The sequence below is a fragment of the Aspergillus aculeatinus genome (genome assembly GCF_003184765.1).
Source record: "Aspergillus aculeatinus CBS 121060 unplaced genomic scaffold BO66scaffold_16, whole genome shotgun sequence".
Lineage (NCBI taxonomy): Eukaryota > Fungi > Ascomycota > Eurotiomycetes > Eurotiales > Aspergillaceae > Aspergillus > Aspergillus aculeatinus.
Genome location: NW_020291485.1, coordinates 299,631 through 314,062, shown reverse-complemented (window position 1 = coordinate 314,062; position 14,432 = coordinate 299,631). Strand labels below are relative to the sequence as shown.

General features: G+C 53.7%; 6 protein-coding genes across 6 annotated transcripts; 3 read left to right on the top strand and 3 right to left on the bottom strand.

The window, feature by feature from the left end:
* Nucleotides 1-286: 286 nt before the first annotated feature.
* BO66DRAFT_371432 (RraA family protein) lies at nucleotides 287-1,502 on the top strand (the record flags this gene model as incomplete). The annotated part of the gene is made up of 4 exons (XM_025645450.1): nucleotides 287-550; nucleotides 648-727; nucleotides 795-1,224; nucleotides 1,326-1,502. The coding sequence occupies exons 1-4, from the start codon at nucleotides 488-490 to the stop codon at nucleotides 1,500-1,502; spliced, it is 750 nt and encodes a 249-aa protein (XP_025505388.1). The 5' UTR covers nucleotides 287-487.
* A 147-nt stretch (nucleotides 1,503-1,649) lies between these two features.
* Nucleotides 1,650-3,380, bottom strand: BO66DRAFT_371427 (3-ketoacyl-coA thiolase peroxisomal A precursor). The gene is made up of 3 exons (XM_025645449.1): nucleotides 3,192-3,380; nucleotides 2,678-3,128; nucleotides 1,650-2,612 (listed from the first exon to the last, which is right to left on the bottom strand). Exons 1-3 carry the CDS (start codon nucleotides 3,199-3,201, stop codon nucleotides 1,814-1,816), a joined length of 1,260 nt encoding a protein of 419 aa, XP_025505387.1. The 5' UTR covers nucleotides 3,202-3,380; the 3' UTR covers nucleotides 1,650-1,813.
* A 575-nt stretch (nucleotides 3,381-3,955) lies between these two features.
* On the top strand, nucleotides 3,956-5,193 carry BO66DRAFT_52306 (uncharacterized protein). The gene is made up of 4 exons (XM_025653371.1): nucleotides 3,956-4,257; nucleotides 4,311-4,644; nucleotides 4,803-4,864; nucleotides 4,954-5,193. The coding sequence occupies exons 1-4, from the start codon at nucleotides 4,114-4,116 to the stop codon at nucleotides 5,050-5,052; spliced, it is 639 nt and encodes a 212-aa protein (XP_025505386.1). The 5' UTR covers nucleotides 3,956-4,113; the 3' UTR covers nucleotides 5,053-5,193.
* On the bottom strand, nucleotides 5,178-8,747 carry BO66DRAFT_371423 (uncharacterized protein). The gene is made up of 4 exons (XM_025645448.1): nucleotides 8,439-8,747; nucleotides 7,267-8,356; nucleotides 6,627-7,207; nucleotides 5,178-6,563 (listed from the first exon to the last, which is right to left on the bottom strand). Exons 2-4 carry the CDS (start codon nucleotides 8,323-8,325, stop codon nucleotides 5,633-5,635), a joined length of 2,571 nt encoding a protein of 856 aa, XP_025505385.1. The 5' UTR covers nucleotides 8,326-8,356; nucleotides 8,439-8,747; the 3' UTR covers nucleotides 5,178-5,632.
* A 1,767-nt stretch (nucleotides 8,748-10,514) lies between these two features.
* Nucleotides 10,515-12,369, top strand: BO66DRAFT_319588 (NRAMP family metal ion transporter; the record flags this gene model as incomplete). Its single annotated transcript, XM_025643650.1, has 3 exons — nucleotides 10,515-11,159; nucleotides 11,231-11,502; nucleotides 11,559-12,369. 3 exons carry the CDS (start codon nucleotides 10,515-10,517, stop codon nucleotides 12,367-12,369), a joined length of 1,728 nt encoding a protein of 575 aa, XP_025505384.1.
* Nucleotides 12,295-13,800, bottom strand: BO66DRAFT_390782 (putative SNF7 family protein (Cta1)). The gene is made up of 2 exons (XM_025647100.1): nucleotides 13,364-13,800; nucleotides 12,295-13,197 (listed from the first exon to the last, which is right to left on the bottom strand). The coding sequence occupies exons 1-2, from the start codon at nucleotides 13,427-13,429 to the stop codon at nucleotides 12,613-12,615; spliced, it is 651 nt and encodes a 216-aa protein (XP_025505383.1). The 5' UTR covers nucleotides 13,430-13,800; the 3' UTR covers nucleotides 12,295-12,612.
* Between the last annotated feature and the right edge of the window lie 632 nt (nucleotides 13,801-14,432).

Genomic DNA, 14,432 nt, shown 5'->3' with positions numbered 1-14,432 from the left:
TCTATAGTATACCAATCATCAACTGTCTGTCTGTATCTGCATCGGATACATGTGCTGCACAACTAAAAGGCATACCTCCAACAAGACACACTTGATTAAGTTGACTCACTCTCACTAAAAAGCCCCCTTTGATCCGACTCTCCAATGACCTCTGCCACTATACAGCTGCCAATGATGTCAATCCTCCGATCCTCGGTTATTCCACATGCTCGACGACAATCAGCAGCTTGAAGCATAAAGGCATGCTATCTACCATTGAACCTGATACGAACCTCGACAGTCCTCTTCGCAATCCATACTATCCTCAGAGCCAGAATCCCACGCTTCAATCCCTACCAGTTAACCCAGAGGCTCTCCGCATAAACCTCCGCGACTCTTCCATTGCCCCGGATTCACCCCGCATCGACTTATCTCACTCCTCCACAATCACCACCACCATCCACTCCCCCTCCCAATCCTCAAACAAAGACACCAACTCCCTACCAACATGCCAACACCAACCCCCCTCGAAGAAAAGCTACGCATCCTCCACAACTACTCCGCCTGCGACGTACGTAACACCACGCACCTTGCACAAATCCATCAACAACCCACCCACCCAGAGATCCCCAGATGCCCAGATCCCCACTCACAGCACAAACAACTAGGTCTCCGATGCGCTCCTCAAACTCCAAACCCCAGCCCCAGGAACCCCCGCCCGCGCCGGCCACCTCGCCGACCTAAGTAAGTAGCAGCACCATCACCAAAATCCCACCCAGCCAGCAAAAACAAAGCAAAGCGACCTAACCACCAAGAAACAAAGCCCCCTACCCCCACGCCCACCCCCATCCCCCAAGCCCTAGCACCACCAAAATCATCGCCCCAGCCTCAACCATCAAATTCATCTCCAAACACGACGATATCCCCGCAGCGAGCAACGACAATGCGCACACCATCCCCCCGAACACGCACTGGGTCGACACCGTCGACCCGGACACCATCGTGGTTGTCGACCAACCCCCAGCACAACACTGCGCGGTCGTGGGCGGGATCATGGCGCTGCGCATGAAGTACCTAGGCGTGAAGGGGGCGGTGTTGAACGGGCGCGTGCGCGACCTCGCCGAGTTTATGGAGTGTGGGCTCCCCGTGTGGGCGCGGGGGACGTCGACAGTGGGGAGTGGGGCGGAGGCGAAGGCGGTCGCCCGCAATGTCGCTGTTGATGTGGGTGGGGTGGTTGTTGAGCCTGTATGTTATACCTATCCTGGATTGAGATAAAGGGGGGGGGGGGGAAGGGTTGCGTTGCGTTTGGCTAACCTGCTGCTGCGGCGGGTATGTGGTACACACAGGGAGATATCATTGTCTGTGATCCGGTTGAAGGCGTGGTGGCTATTCCGCGCGATCTGCTCGATGCCGTTTTGGAGACGATGCCTAAGTTGGTGGCGATGGATGATCGGGTGAAGGAGGCTGTGGGGCAGGGAGTGAGTGTGTTCGATGCCTTTAAGCGGTTTCGTGGGAAGATTTAGATCTCCTCTCTTGTGGGTGTTGGTGGGTGGGAAATGGTGTCCATGTGCTTGAGTTTGAGGGTTCTGGGGCTTACGCCTGCTCCATTTATCTATACGGAGTTGGACACCGGTATATACTATCTGGAAGAGTTCTAGATGGCGAGGATGGAAGATATCTCATGGTATTAGACTTAATCCAAAGCCCGAACGTCCAAAACAACGGCGGAGAGCACAAACGTTAAGAGAAGCCCGCTCTTTATATACTAAGACAAAAAGGAGAGAAGATTCACATGAAGCCAGCTCATTCTAATTTTTCCCCCTCGTCCAACTGCTTACTCCGCCACCCACACGGCGGCCATACCCATACCCGTACCAACACACATGCTGGTGACACCGATCTTCTTGTTAGTCCGCTTCAGCTCCGTCAGAAGCGTGCTGACCTGCCGGGATCCAGTGCAGCCGAGCGGGTGACCGAAAGCGATAGCGCCACCCTTGGGGTTGATCTTCTCCTGCGGCAGCCCCAGCTCGTTGACGCACCACACGCACTGCGAAGCGAAGGCCTCGTTGATCTCGTAGATGTCGACGTCGTCCTTGGTGATGCCCGCCTTCTCCAGCGCCACGGGGATCGCCTTCCACGGGCCGATGCCCATGAGCAGGGGCTTCACACCCACGACGCTGCCGGTGACGTACTTGCCGATGATCTTCTGGCCGAGACGCTCGGCAGTGGACCGCTTCATCAGCAGCACGGCGGCGGCGCCGTCGGAGATCTGCGAGGCGTTACCGGCGTGGATGGAGCCGTCCTTGGCAAAGGCGGGCCGGATCTTGCCCAGCGACTCGGCGGTAATGCCGTCGCGGATGCCGTCGTCGGCCTTGACGGTGATGGTCTTCTCCTCGTTGGTCTTGGGGTCGGTCCACTTCACCTGCAGGGGGACAATCTCCTCGTTGAAGAGCCCGGCCTTCTGCGCCTTGACCGCCTTCTGGTAGGAGGAGGCAGCAAAGGCGTCCTGCGCCGCACGCGTGATCTTCCGGTCCTTGGCCATCTGCTCCGACAGGACACCCATGGGCACCTTGCAGTTGGCGGACTCCGGGTGGCTCTCCAGCAGCTCGGAGAATTCGGTCACGGCGCCGGGACTAGTTTCAGGATCCGGGTCAGTTCGTGCTCAGGTAAAGTGAGAAGGGGGGAGTGCGACACTTACCCATACTGCGAGGACATGCTCTCAACACCAGCACCAATACCAACCTCAATCATACCGGATCGAATAGCGTTGGCAATGTCAACGATAGCCTGAAGGCCACTGGAACACTGCCGGTTCAAGCTCTTCACAGCCGCGGTCTCAGGGAATCCAGCGACGAGCGCAGCCGCACGGAACTCAGTAGCACCACCACCAGGGGGCAGAACCGATCCGACAGCGATGTCTTCGACGACGCTGGGGTCGATGTTGCTCCGGTCGATCACCGCCCTGAAAACACCTGCCAGCAGGTCGGCGGCGGCGGTATCCTTGAAGCCGCCCTTTCCACCCTTGGTGAGAGCCGTCCGCAGAGCACATGTCACAACAATATCATCGGGGTTCTTCTCCGTGAGGGCTGCAGCGCCTTTCTTGCCTCCGGGACCGAAGTGAGAAGCCACCTGGCTGAGACGTTGCTGGGCTGTAATACTGCTGTTAGCTTGGAAATTCCGGGGTGTGTTGCCTTGGAGGGGTGATAACGTACGAGAGGACATAATGACGTCAATAAATGAAGACAAGGAAGGGGGTGAGATAAGTGTGTCCTGACAGCAAGGGGAGGGGAGGAACGATATTTTGACAAAACCAGGATCAGAAAAAAGATGCAGCAGGACTCCTTTTGGCTCTTATAAGACGGAAGTCCGGGGAAGAGACAGCGTGGAGAAAGTCATTCAGGTTAACCCCGGCCTACCAGCTCTTTAGTTACTGGTTGGTGAATAATAATAGGTAACTAATCCTGTGAAAGTACCGAGGCTCGGCCGCATTATTGTTAGTCCGTGGGGATGGGTCACGGGATCGCCGAAAGCATGGAGATTCATGTGAAGACGGATGTTGGGGATCCATCCTTGACTGGCCGATGACCAGGCTGATTATCTGCATCGTCGTCATGAGATCAGCAGTATAATACCAGATTTACTTGCATGTGATGGGGTCAGTCATTGTCATGGATACTGGAGCATAGTACTATCTCGGCTGCTGATAAATTCAAGCGCTCCCTATATATGCTTCCAGACTAGATGTAATATCTGTTCTGTCTTTTGTATCATCATGGATGACAGACACCATTACTGCTTTGACGAAAAACCATGCTAGCTCAAAGCCATGTGTAGCTTCCCACTCCGTATGTACCCAACATTAGTCCCTCCATGCACATACACCCGGGCTCTCTCCCTCAAGCACAAACAGCAAGCATAAATCCAGAAGGCGGTAAACCCCAAGGCGGCGAGCGAGTGCGCGCGCGCACCGCGCACCGCGGACCATCTTTTTCTGCCGGCCTATCCCGCGATAACCCAAGAAAATAAGCCTTGCGCCTCAACTCAACCGCCGAGCATCGCACACCCAAGTAATCCTCCAATCCTTCAACCTCCAACCTCGCACCACAGCATAACACTACCCACCCAGCAGTCCCAATGCGCCTCGCCCGCCTCCTCCCGACCTCTCTCCTACCACCAGCTGTCCCAACAGCCCGTCCCCTCCCCACACAATGCCTCCTCCGCACCCACAATAACCCCCCGATCACCATCCGCCCGGGCATCCTCTCCGCGGCGCACCAAGTACGTCTCGTCTCCCTCACCACCGGTACCCTCGAAACTAACACCACCCACAGACAAAAAGCCCAACCCGGACCTTCACCACCACCCATCCCAAACCCTCCCCCTCCCCGTTCCGCCTAACCAGCACCCCGAGCCCTAAGACCCCTCCGCCCTCGACCGACGAATCCCACGCCGAACCCGAACCCGACCATGGCCACGACCACAACAGCACAACCGCCTACTACAGTCCCTACAAACCCAAGCGCCAATGGCCTCCGGACATGTCGAAGCTCTCGCCGAAGCACCAATTCCGGCTCGAGCGCAAGTACCGGCGGCGCGCGGCGCTGAAGTACGCCCGGCCCAAGTGGACCAAGTTCACTAAGTTGGTGCAGTGGTTTAGTATTGGGTGTAAGTTTTCCCCCGCTGGACTTTTAGATTTGGAGGAGGGGGGTGGAGATGGAGGGGTGGGGAAAGGGGAGGGGGGACTGGGGGGGGGGGGGGGTTGTTGGACACTGTGGCTGTGGTGAATGGGTTACTGACTTGATTATTATCTGTGTGTGTGACAGTTGTTCTGATTTATGCGATGTTGTTTATGGAGTGGGATGAGAGGGGAAGTCCTTTTGATGAGGTAAGGCTTTATTTGCTCACCCTTTGTTCTGCTTGCGAGTGCTCTGGGCAATTGGTGTGGGGCTTGGACGGGGCTGATAAGTTGTATAGATTCGGAAGGCTTTCTTTGGAGGGTTGAAGGGGGCATTTTCCACGCCTGCGCCGCCGAGGCCCGTGAGGGAGGCCGCCGGGGAGAAGGATCGAGAGTAAGTGGTTCTACCACCCATGGCTGTGCAGCGGTTGCTATACATCGAGCGAGGATAGAGCAGAGTCGAAGATGCGTGGAGAACAAGGCCTAGGACCCGCATACTGTATATTACCCTGTCCATGTACAAGAAAGATAGAATAATAACATCCAAGAAAACCTTAAGTACTAGACTGTTGGTCGTGAAAAGCGCGCAGCCCTAGCGTGTCTGTCCAACAGGAGAAAACGATTGAACTGCCTGACCATGCTCGCAAGGAAACGAATACAAAAAAAAAGAACGTCAGATGATTTCCCAGTCAGGTCTGTGGCCCTGTTGCCGTCGTCAAGTCATTTCGCCGTGGCCGTCATGGAACGGACAAATGCACCCAAAACACCTTAGAAAATGCCAGCGCCTTTCAATCCCAAATACTCCGCAATCGTCAGAAAGAAAGATGGGACAAGAAAACTAATCAAATCAAGCAATGTTGGACCTCCCGGCAACGATTGCATAAACAGGCCCTGTCGGGATAAACAGTCTCAGCAAAGGTGCTATGACTGGCCAGGGTACCTAGCATGTGAACAACACCGATCGCGAATCAGTAAGGTCTACAGCCAATTGCCAATGACATTGCTCGGAGGCACTCCGGTACTGGCAGGGACGTCCAGCGCCAGTTCCAGCTTGGGAGGCTGCTCGTCCAGGAGACCCTTCTTAGGGCTTCCACCTGCTGCCTTGACCGGAGATTTGGATGGTGACCGAATCTCCGGGCGAGGAGGTCCCTCACGAACAGGCAAGTGCGGCCACTCATCATCGATTGCTGCGGCAACCCATGTGCGGAGACAATCGTGCACAGAGGAATAAAACTTCTCCTTGCAAGTCCTCAAAGTCCCGCCCATGACCTTTTCGAACCCTGAAGCTCGGAGCTCAGCTCGCAGTTGATTTCTCTCCTGGGTAGTGGGCAAAGACGCCACGATCCCGTTCAGTAGGTCTAGATGAGCCGCCAGATAATTGGTAGCATCCCATTCGACACCGCCGACATAGGGAGCAGCTGGCACCGGCGGCCGAGGGACCGGGAAGTGTCGCTCTCGGTATGTTGCTGATGAAGGTGTTTCATCCTTCGGGGTCGGAATGACATTCAGATGATGCAAGAAGATCCAGAAAACTTCTTTGCTCACATTCGTAACCTCTTTACACCAGACTCGGTAAGGACGTGACTGGTAAATGTTCGCAATGAAAGTTAGCGGTTGGTTTTCTTCGGATGGCGAAGGGTCACGCAAGTACGAGAGGATCCGCGAGGCGCGGTCAGCAGCCATCTCATCCGAGGACACAGCCGAAAGCTGGGTGAAAATCAAGTTGATAATAATCCCTCGGGTAGTAAATTCACTGGGTCCTTTCTTCTCCTCGTCAAAGAGCATCTTGAGTAAGGCTGGAAAGAGTTCTCCTTCAATTTTGGAGAGGTGCTCGAGTGCGATAGAGGTAGTGCAAAGAGCTTTGAGACATAGTAAAGTCTCGTGAAGCAAATTATCCTCGTGTTCTTCTCTGTGGGAAGTATTAGCACTGGGAACTTGAGATTTCCCTTACCAATCCGGATTTACTACTCACCTCCACTCAACTTTCATGATGCGATAAAGTAACTGGACTATCTCGTCCATGCCACCATCTGCAATGAACGCGTCAACCCAGCTGACAGTCTCATTGCGCAGTAGAATCCGAAGCTTGTGTATTTTGCCAATCTCTACCATCTCAGGTTTCTGAATCTCCCTCAAATAGTGGACAAAGTCTGATGGGTCAGTGGCTGTATCGCGCGCAGTCGCGGAAAGCGAAGTGGTAGAAGCATTGGGCGTCAAAAGTTTAGAAAAGCCCGCGGGCAAAGAGTAATCGGCGGATTTGGGACGACGGTAGAAGCTTCCACTGTCCGGGCGCTTCTTGGGCGACGAGCTGCCTTTGGAAAAACTGAAACCACGACTCCTGGATCGGGATCGTGAACCTTTGCTATCATAGTTCTGTCTTTCTTCCTTGTGCTCCTTCCTACGCCCGCGACGACCGGTACTGTCATTCGCACCGCTGCTGGCAGTATGTGGGGTCGCGTTCTCTGTTCGATCTTTCAGGATGAAATCAGCCTTGATGTTGGTGTCCAAAGATCGCATTTTGTCTCGCATGTTGTGAGGAATGTTCCGCGCATCCTGTCCCAATCATTAGAGCTGCCTTGTTTGAGTGGGGGTCGCGCGACGGGAAGGCTCACCAGCAATTTCTCGAATTCCGAGTCGAGTTCCTTTGGATTTAGGCGTTTCCGCAATTCAGCCTCCTGCTCCTTAGCATTCAAAGCGGAGATGGCTGCCTGAACGCGAGAGACCTTTGGGCTCTGCTCTCGCGCAAGCTCAGCCTTCTCACCCTTCTCTGGCCGTGACAACGCTCGAGGCCTTCCGAATCGCTTGGATGGCGACGATCCCGATGTGTCCGCCGTCGCCGTCTTGTCTGAAGACAAGGCCTGTAAAGGGGCCAGGACTTCCTTCATCCTGCGGCTACCAGCGAGGTAGTCTGATTTCGGTCGCGGCTTGGGTTCAGTTCGCAAAGTGCGAGGAGTGGGAGATGGCTGCTGTTCGTAGTCCCAGATATTACTTTGATGTGTCGGTCCATATGCCCTAGGTGTACATGGTGATGTCTCCTCTTGCATGGTTCTACGCTTGTTCTGTGTTGGAGACAGTCCGGCTTGGTCGGGGTACAAGGGCGGCACAAACTGATCCCAGGCGGGTGAGGGCATGCCGTTAACTAAATCCGATGGACTTCGGTTCTCCTTATCCCTAGCGATCTTGGTACCCTCCGTCTTGTTTCCGCGTTGTGATCTTCTCAGGATAGCAGAGAGGCTGTTGGCTGATTTCGCCTTCTTTGGCCTCAAGTTCTGCGCGTCAACATCCAGGGCCTCCTCCGGCTTGGGTTCTTTTCGCTCCATGTAGCTCTTGAGGGACTTCAGGGAGACCGCACTCTTGGTCTTCTTGTGCAGTGTATTCTTCCCCTGCTTTCCCGGCGATCTCTGGGCTGAGCCAATGTCTGCCGATTCCCGGTTTGGGGCTATTTCGGTGAGTGGTTGTTGGTTGAATGACGCAAAGGCCCCATCGCGAGGCGGTGTAGTGGAACCGTCGGAAGGCTGGCTTGTATAAAAGGCCTTGGAGGGGAAGGCGTCATCCGCAGAGGAGTTTCGTTTGTGAGATTTCGGGGACAAGAATGCTCGGAAAACCGAGGGCCTGGAAGGGTTTCGTGTGGCGTCGTCAAAGATGCTGGGGGATTCCACAGTGGGTGCCATTTCGAAGAATTACCCTTATGCCTGCAGCTGACTTGAGAATCGCGGATCTGGTTAGTATGGATGTGGAGTAGGGTGATGGAGTAGGACGGAGTAGTTAGGCATAAATTACTCACAGTGCAGTTGCCCCAGCACAACAAGACAAAGAATCACCAGCGACGCGGAATGACGGCAATGACGACGAGAAGGCGAGGGACGGTTTTAGGCGAAATGAGACAGTAGCGACATGCAGCTGAAGGTAACAACAGACATCGAAGAAGACCCAGAAATTGCGAAATATCTATGAATGCAGCAGAGACGAAGATCAAACCCGACACGACAAGGAAGAGGAAGAAAAGACGCGTGAAAGCAGAGCCCGCTGTTAGACTGACTAGCAGTGACAGCCAGCACCGATAGACACGACAAGAGCAGACGGGGGGGGGGGGCAAGGGACACACACACACGCACACACACACACCGGAACGAACGCCAACCTCAGGTGGGTGGGCCGGGCATTTGAAGACTTCCAAGGCTCGGGGACAAGGCAAGAAGAACGAGCATGCTTCCTCCACTGTCTAACCTAATCGGCATATGGGCGATGGAGACCATACGCCATTGCCAAACGGCTGGAGATGAACTGCGCCGCGCATGAAGCGGAGGGTGTAAACATGCTGCGGGCGGCGGGGTTGTCCCGGGCAACCATCCTGTTTTCGGCCGGTCGCGCCGCCGGAAGTTGATGGATGCGATAGATTGATTGATATCAGCATCTTCCATATCACCTGCCTGATCGCCTGCAGATTACGAGGATGATGCTGATGCTGATGATGCTGATGATGCTGATGATGCTGCCGCTGATACTCCTGCTGCCCGACCATCTCCGTCATGAAGACTGGATTTCTAAGCCGAGAACGATGTCATAGTGGAGGAAGTGATGGCATCTGTCATAATTCCCAGACGGCTGATCTGCCACTTGCCTGGGCCCATGATGTTATATTTTGGAGGGGGCTGGACGGATCTCATATGAGATGATATGATAACCACCTAAAGTTAATTACAGAGTACTTTGTACTGTACTTGTGACAGTCCGGATTATTGCCACAATAGGGTGGGGGTTCGAGTCAATAAGGTAGGACTGGGTCCCGGAAATACATGTGTCTAGGAGGCGGAAAACAATGGTGACATTCTATCTGAGACTTCTAACAATAAATTAATAACGGCGTAGGACTAAGGCTGGCTAGTCATAGTTTAGTCGTTTGTTATTCAATGATGACAATTCTGGATGATGTAGTGAGCTCCGTAGTGTAAGCTGCTATACTTTTCTACAGGGCGGATGACCCAATCAATAATCCCTCGCAAGGCAATCATCGCGGGGAAACGCGGCGCCTGAGGCGGGAAGGCTGCAAGGGAGCCCAGCCTAGGGAGCCGTCCGTACCTTAGATTCCTTAGATTCCTTAGGTTCCTTAGGTTCCTCAGGTTAGTGACAATCCAGACAAACAATGGCTGTCGTCTACTGTACATTCTCATCAAACAACAACCCTCTTTATAATCGGTCTCTTCCCCTCTTCCCCTCTTCCCGCTTATCGGTTTGATCTTTGTACTTGTTAGTTACCTTCATCATTCTTCCTCATTCCCCCTCTAACCACTACACCTATGACTAACCTAAATTTCAAGCCAAGCCATGTTCAATGGTGCCTAGAAATGCCATCGCATTTAGTAAGAAGCGAAGGCTTGGCCACCACTTCACCGCGAACAGCCTCCAGTGGGATGCCGCATGCCGTCATGCCTCCCAAATTCTCTTCTTTCCTTCCTCTCTCTCCCCTCCACCACTTTCTTCTCATACCTTGAGCTAGCTCTTGAACACTGATTGCCAAATTAAAACCACCAACACACATTGAGTGTGCTTGCTGTCTTGCCAGCTTTATACTTCCGACGCACAGGAAGTGATCTGGCCTGTTTTGTCGTTCTCGTTCCCTGTGTGTCACTGGTGATAACCGCATTCGGGCAGTTTCGGGCTCTCCCCCCCGCAGGGTACTTGGATCTTCCGGTTGAGATCCCGACGTAGTCTGGCCTCACCATTGTTCCGAACCTCGTGGCAATCCATGTCGCAATCCATGTCCACTTAACCACCTGGTGCTGCATCACTCACAATCCCAGTACACTCACTTCTCAAATCTTCCACGCTCGTGCCAGCGCATATAACCACCTCGCCCCCCATGAATTGCCCTTCACGCACCGACGATACCCTCGAGCATCCCGACTGGAATCAAAACCCGCCCGCCTTGAACGCAGACGTCACCACCCGAAGTGACTTCAACGGGCTCGCCAATTCTAAGGTCCATAGGCGGCACGCGTCGGGGATGGGAGGCGCTTCAGAGGAAGGTGTCTCGGCAATGGATCATCGACCGCATAGTCTAGACGGGAATGAGACCGAGATAGAGGAGAAATGCCCCGGTGGGGTGGTCTCTGTCGCCCCTGGGGATCATATCCCCGGGGAAGACAGCGGATCTCCCTGCCGTTCTTTCAAATCAACTATCTTTTCATATCCTGCCCATGTGGCGCAAAGTCTTGTCAAATTTGCCCGGTTCATAGGCCCCGGCTTTCTGATCGCAGTAGCCTACATTGACCCTGGAAACTACTCTACCGACGTGGCAGCAGGCGCAGAATACCGTTACGCTCTTCTGTTCATCGTGCTCGTCTCCAATTTGTTTGCTATCTTTCTCCAGTCTCTGTGTGTTAAGCTTGGCACAGTGACCGGGCTTAACCTTGCGGAGAACTGTAGGGAACACCTTCCGAAATGGCTCACTATTGTTCTGTACGTCTTTTCAGAGGCTGCCATTGTCGCCACTGATATAGCAGAGGTAAGATCGACTATCTCCAAGCAGCCTGACTCCGTTCCCTGGGCGGAATGTTCAATTGACCGTCCTGGCAGGTAATTGGATCGGCGATCGCGCTCAACCTTTTACTCAAAATCCCTCTAGTTGCTGGATGTGCGATTACTCTGGCTGACGTCCTCTTTATCCTCATCTTTTACCGACCAAATGGGGCCATGTGGGGGTTGCGTCTGTTTGAATTCTTCGTAATGCTTCTTGTACTGGGGGTTGTGATTTGCTTCTGCATCCAGCTTTCGCTGATCAAAGAGCAATCTGTTGGCGATGTATTCCGGGGCTATTTACCATCATCTGCCATCGTCCAATCAGAAGGGTATGTGAGCCGTGATATGATTTGCTTATGCACAGTCCTGACATGTTGGTTGGCAGTCTGTATCAAAGTTGCGGTATTCTCGGCGCAACGGTCATGCCGCACTCGATGTTCCTAGGCAGCGGAGTGGTTCAATCGCGACTGAAGGAATTCGATGTTACTCAAGGCTACGTGGATCCATCCGTCTGCCTCGGAAGCACCGGTGGTGAGGTCGAGTATAGACCCTCCATCCATGCCATTCGGGGTTGCATGAAATACTCAATCATTGAGCTTACCTTGTCGCTCTTCACATTTGCCCTGTTTGTGAATAGCGCCATTCTCATTGTTGCAGGTGCCTCGCTCTATGGCACTCCTGGGGCAGATAATGCGGACCTCTGGGGCATCTACGACTTACTTTCCAGCTCAGTTGCTCCTGCGGCGGGTCTGATATTCGGGTTAGCGCTCCTCCTCTCTGGTATCTCTGCAGGAATCGTCTGTACCATGGCGGGGCAGATGGTAAGCGAGGGGATGTTGAACTGGACCATCAGACCCTGGCTCCGTCGATTGATTACTCGATCGATCAGTATCATCCCTAGCATAATCATTGCGGCTGCCGTCGGCAAGGATGGATTGGACAAGACCTTGAATGCCAGCCAAGTGGTTCTGAGTGTCATCCTTCCCTTTGTCAGCGCTCCTCTCATCTACTTTACATGTCGCAACCGTTACATGACCGTCCCAACTGAGCGGGTCTTCGAGGGCGGAGAATCGGCGCCGGGAGGAGTCAAGATGAAAAACAATCTCTTCGTAACCATCATCGCTGTTATTGTCTGGCTGATTATTGTGGTGATGAACGTCGCGCTTCTTGTTCTCCTTGGCCTCGGCAAGGCTTGAAGCCCGAGCTGACAAACAATAATCTCTACCACCGCAGGATTGCGCCAGACTCTAGCCTGGATCAATTCCCGGTCATTCCCCCGTATATAGCTTAGCAGAAGGACAGAAAGAAAAAGAAATCAAATTGCTTCATCTGGAAAACTTGAAGGCGAATAGACATGACCCAACTCCGAATGCTTTCCATAGTTCGAACACCTAGACTCACAGATACTAGACCGCCTCCCCCCCATCCGCTCACCCAAATCAGCTAAGCCCGCCCGCAGGCTCCTTGATCTTACTCTGCTCCGGCGGCTCATCGATGAACTGCGGGGGCGCGACCTCGTCCTGGAGAAAGCTAGGCATGGCACTGTCGGCCATGGCGCCTTCCATCATGGTCTCCTCGCCGAGGGCCTCCAGTTCGGCGTCGAGCTCCGCCTCGTCGACATCCTCCGGCACATCGTAGGCGCGCGAGATGCTCTCCTGGATCTCGTTGCCGATGTCCATCAGGTCGGCCATCTCGTCCTGCATGCGCTCGATCTTGTCGATGTCGATCTGCCCGTACTGCTTCTTCAGGGTCTTGGTGGTCGTCTTCATCGCGTCCACCGTCGTCATCACGTTCTTCAGGTTGTCCTGCATCATCCCCGCCTGCTCCATGTTCCACGACTGCTGCGACAGCTGGTCGCGCTGCGCCTCGTACTGCTTCCGCCGCTGCAGCACCTTCAGCGCCTTCTGCCGCAGGGCCGTCTTGCCGGGCCCGTCGCGCATCTTGGCGATCTTGGTCTGGTAGGTCGAGAGCTCCGAGTTCAGCGCGGCCAGCTTGACGTCAATGCTCGAGATGCGAGTCTCTACCTGTTTTTCTCCCGGATGGTGGGTTGGGGTTAGTTCAGGCCATCACAGGTTATGCGTGCGGGGTTTCGGAGGAGGGGGGAAGGGCGGAGAAGCAATAGGAGACAGAGAGGGTGAAAGAGAGAGAGAGGGGTAAATCGGAAAGGCGAAGGGAAAGTGGGACACTTACATTGCTGATCGCCCCGTCCAGTGTTGGCTTCGGAGCCGTGTTCTTGCTACCGAATAGTCGGTTCATCGTTGGTTTTTCTTCTTTGTGAGGGATGATCAAGAAGGGGAAGATGACGGAGTGAGAAAGAGTTGGGGTTGTGTTTGTGGCACCCGAATGATTGGAAGCTGGAGTGGTTTGGTTGAAGGGCGGGAACTGGGAACTGGAACACCGTCCGTTAGGCAGTAAATAGTCTCGCCGCCTACATTAGAGTATTGGATGTAGTTACTTCGAGCACAGCGCGACATCGACTAAATACCGACGTAGACGTCACTTTCTCACTTTGTTCGTGACTGTGTAAGGGTATAGTGACAGGCAACAATATTCATTCTCTCCCGTAATATGATCTGAAGCCAGACTTTGACGGGACATGGCTGAGCGCTTGCGTACGGAAGTCTTAGCGATTAGCGATCGTGTCAGTACAGTAAGATATTATCCTAAAATTGGGGATTGACAAGACAGACACTCCACGGGTCATCTGACCAACATTCCAGATTCCACATCGACTACGGAGTACGGACTCTGCGTACTGGTCTGCCCAACTCTACCTGTTTGGGATAATACACAGTCAGGTGCAATCAATGATTCGCAGGCTCCGACGCAATCAACAAGCATTCCGCAATGATGGAAACGACGGACTAGTCGTACCCGGTACTTGCACCCACACACGAGCGGGTATGGTCAGTGCGGTACCTGATACGTAGGCCCGACCTCCCAGCACCGGCCATGCAAGGAAGCAAGCAATACCAACTGGAACTCGTCTCGTGCAGCCAGCCTGAAGACTCCGACTGTTACTGCGCCTTTCCTTAGTTACATACGTTGTTGTCAAGATAGAGGAATATCTACACAATTATATCACTAAAGAAGAGGAGAACATTGTAGTCTTCATGCTTTATGCCTTTGCCCCCTTCTCTGATTAATCATCCGGGTCGAACTCCCTCCAACCCACTAAGCAATTCCCAGACTGTGAAACTCATCGACCATTATTATTCATTTCCGCAGGACTAACTAAACTATCCCACTTCCCCCCCCC

Excerpts from the sequence above, each read along its gene's own strand:
- BO66DRAFT_371427 (XM_025645449.1), bottom strand. Across the intron at positions 2,613-2,677 it reads AGCATGTCCTCGCAGTATGG|TCCCGGCGCCGTGACCGAAT; the intron begins GTAAGTGTCGCA and ends TCCTGAAACTAG.
- BO66DRAFT_52306 (XM_025653371.1), top strand. The coding sequence starts at position 4,114 with ATGCGCCTCGCCCGCCTCCTCCCGACCTCTCTCCTACCACCAGCTGTC. Across the intron at positions 4,258-4,310 it reads TCCTCTCCGCGGCGCACCAA|ACAAAAAGCCCAACCCGGAC; the intron begins GTACGTCTCGTC and ends CACCACCCACAG. Across the intron at positions 4,645-4,802 it reads GCAGTGGTTTAGTATTGGGT|TTGTTCTGATTTATGCGATG; the intron begins GTAAGTTTTCCC and ends TGTGTGTGACAG.
- BO66DRAFT_371423 (XM_025645448.1), bottom strand. The coding sequence starts at position 8,325 with ATGGCACCCACTGTGGAATCCCCCAGCATCTTTGACGACGCCACACGA. Across the intron at positions 7,208-7,266 it reads CGGAATTCGAGAAATTGCTG|GATGCGCGGAACATTCCTCA; the intron begins GTGAGCCTTCCC and ends TGATTGGGACAG. Across the intron at positions 6,564-6,626 it reads ATCATGAAAGTTGAGTGGAG|AGAAGAACACGAGGATAATT; the intron begins GTGAGTAGTAAA and ends TACTTCCCACAG.
- BO66DRAFT_390782 (XM_025647100.1), bottom strand. The coding sequence starts at position 13,429 with ATGAACCGACTATTCGGTAGCAAGAACACGGCTCCGAAGCCAACACTG. Across the intron at positions 13,198-13,363 it reads TGGACGGGGCGATCAGCAAT|GTAGAGACTCGCATCTCGAG; the intron begins GTAAGTGTCCCA and ends GGAGAAAAACAG.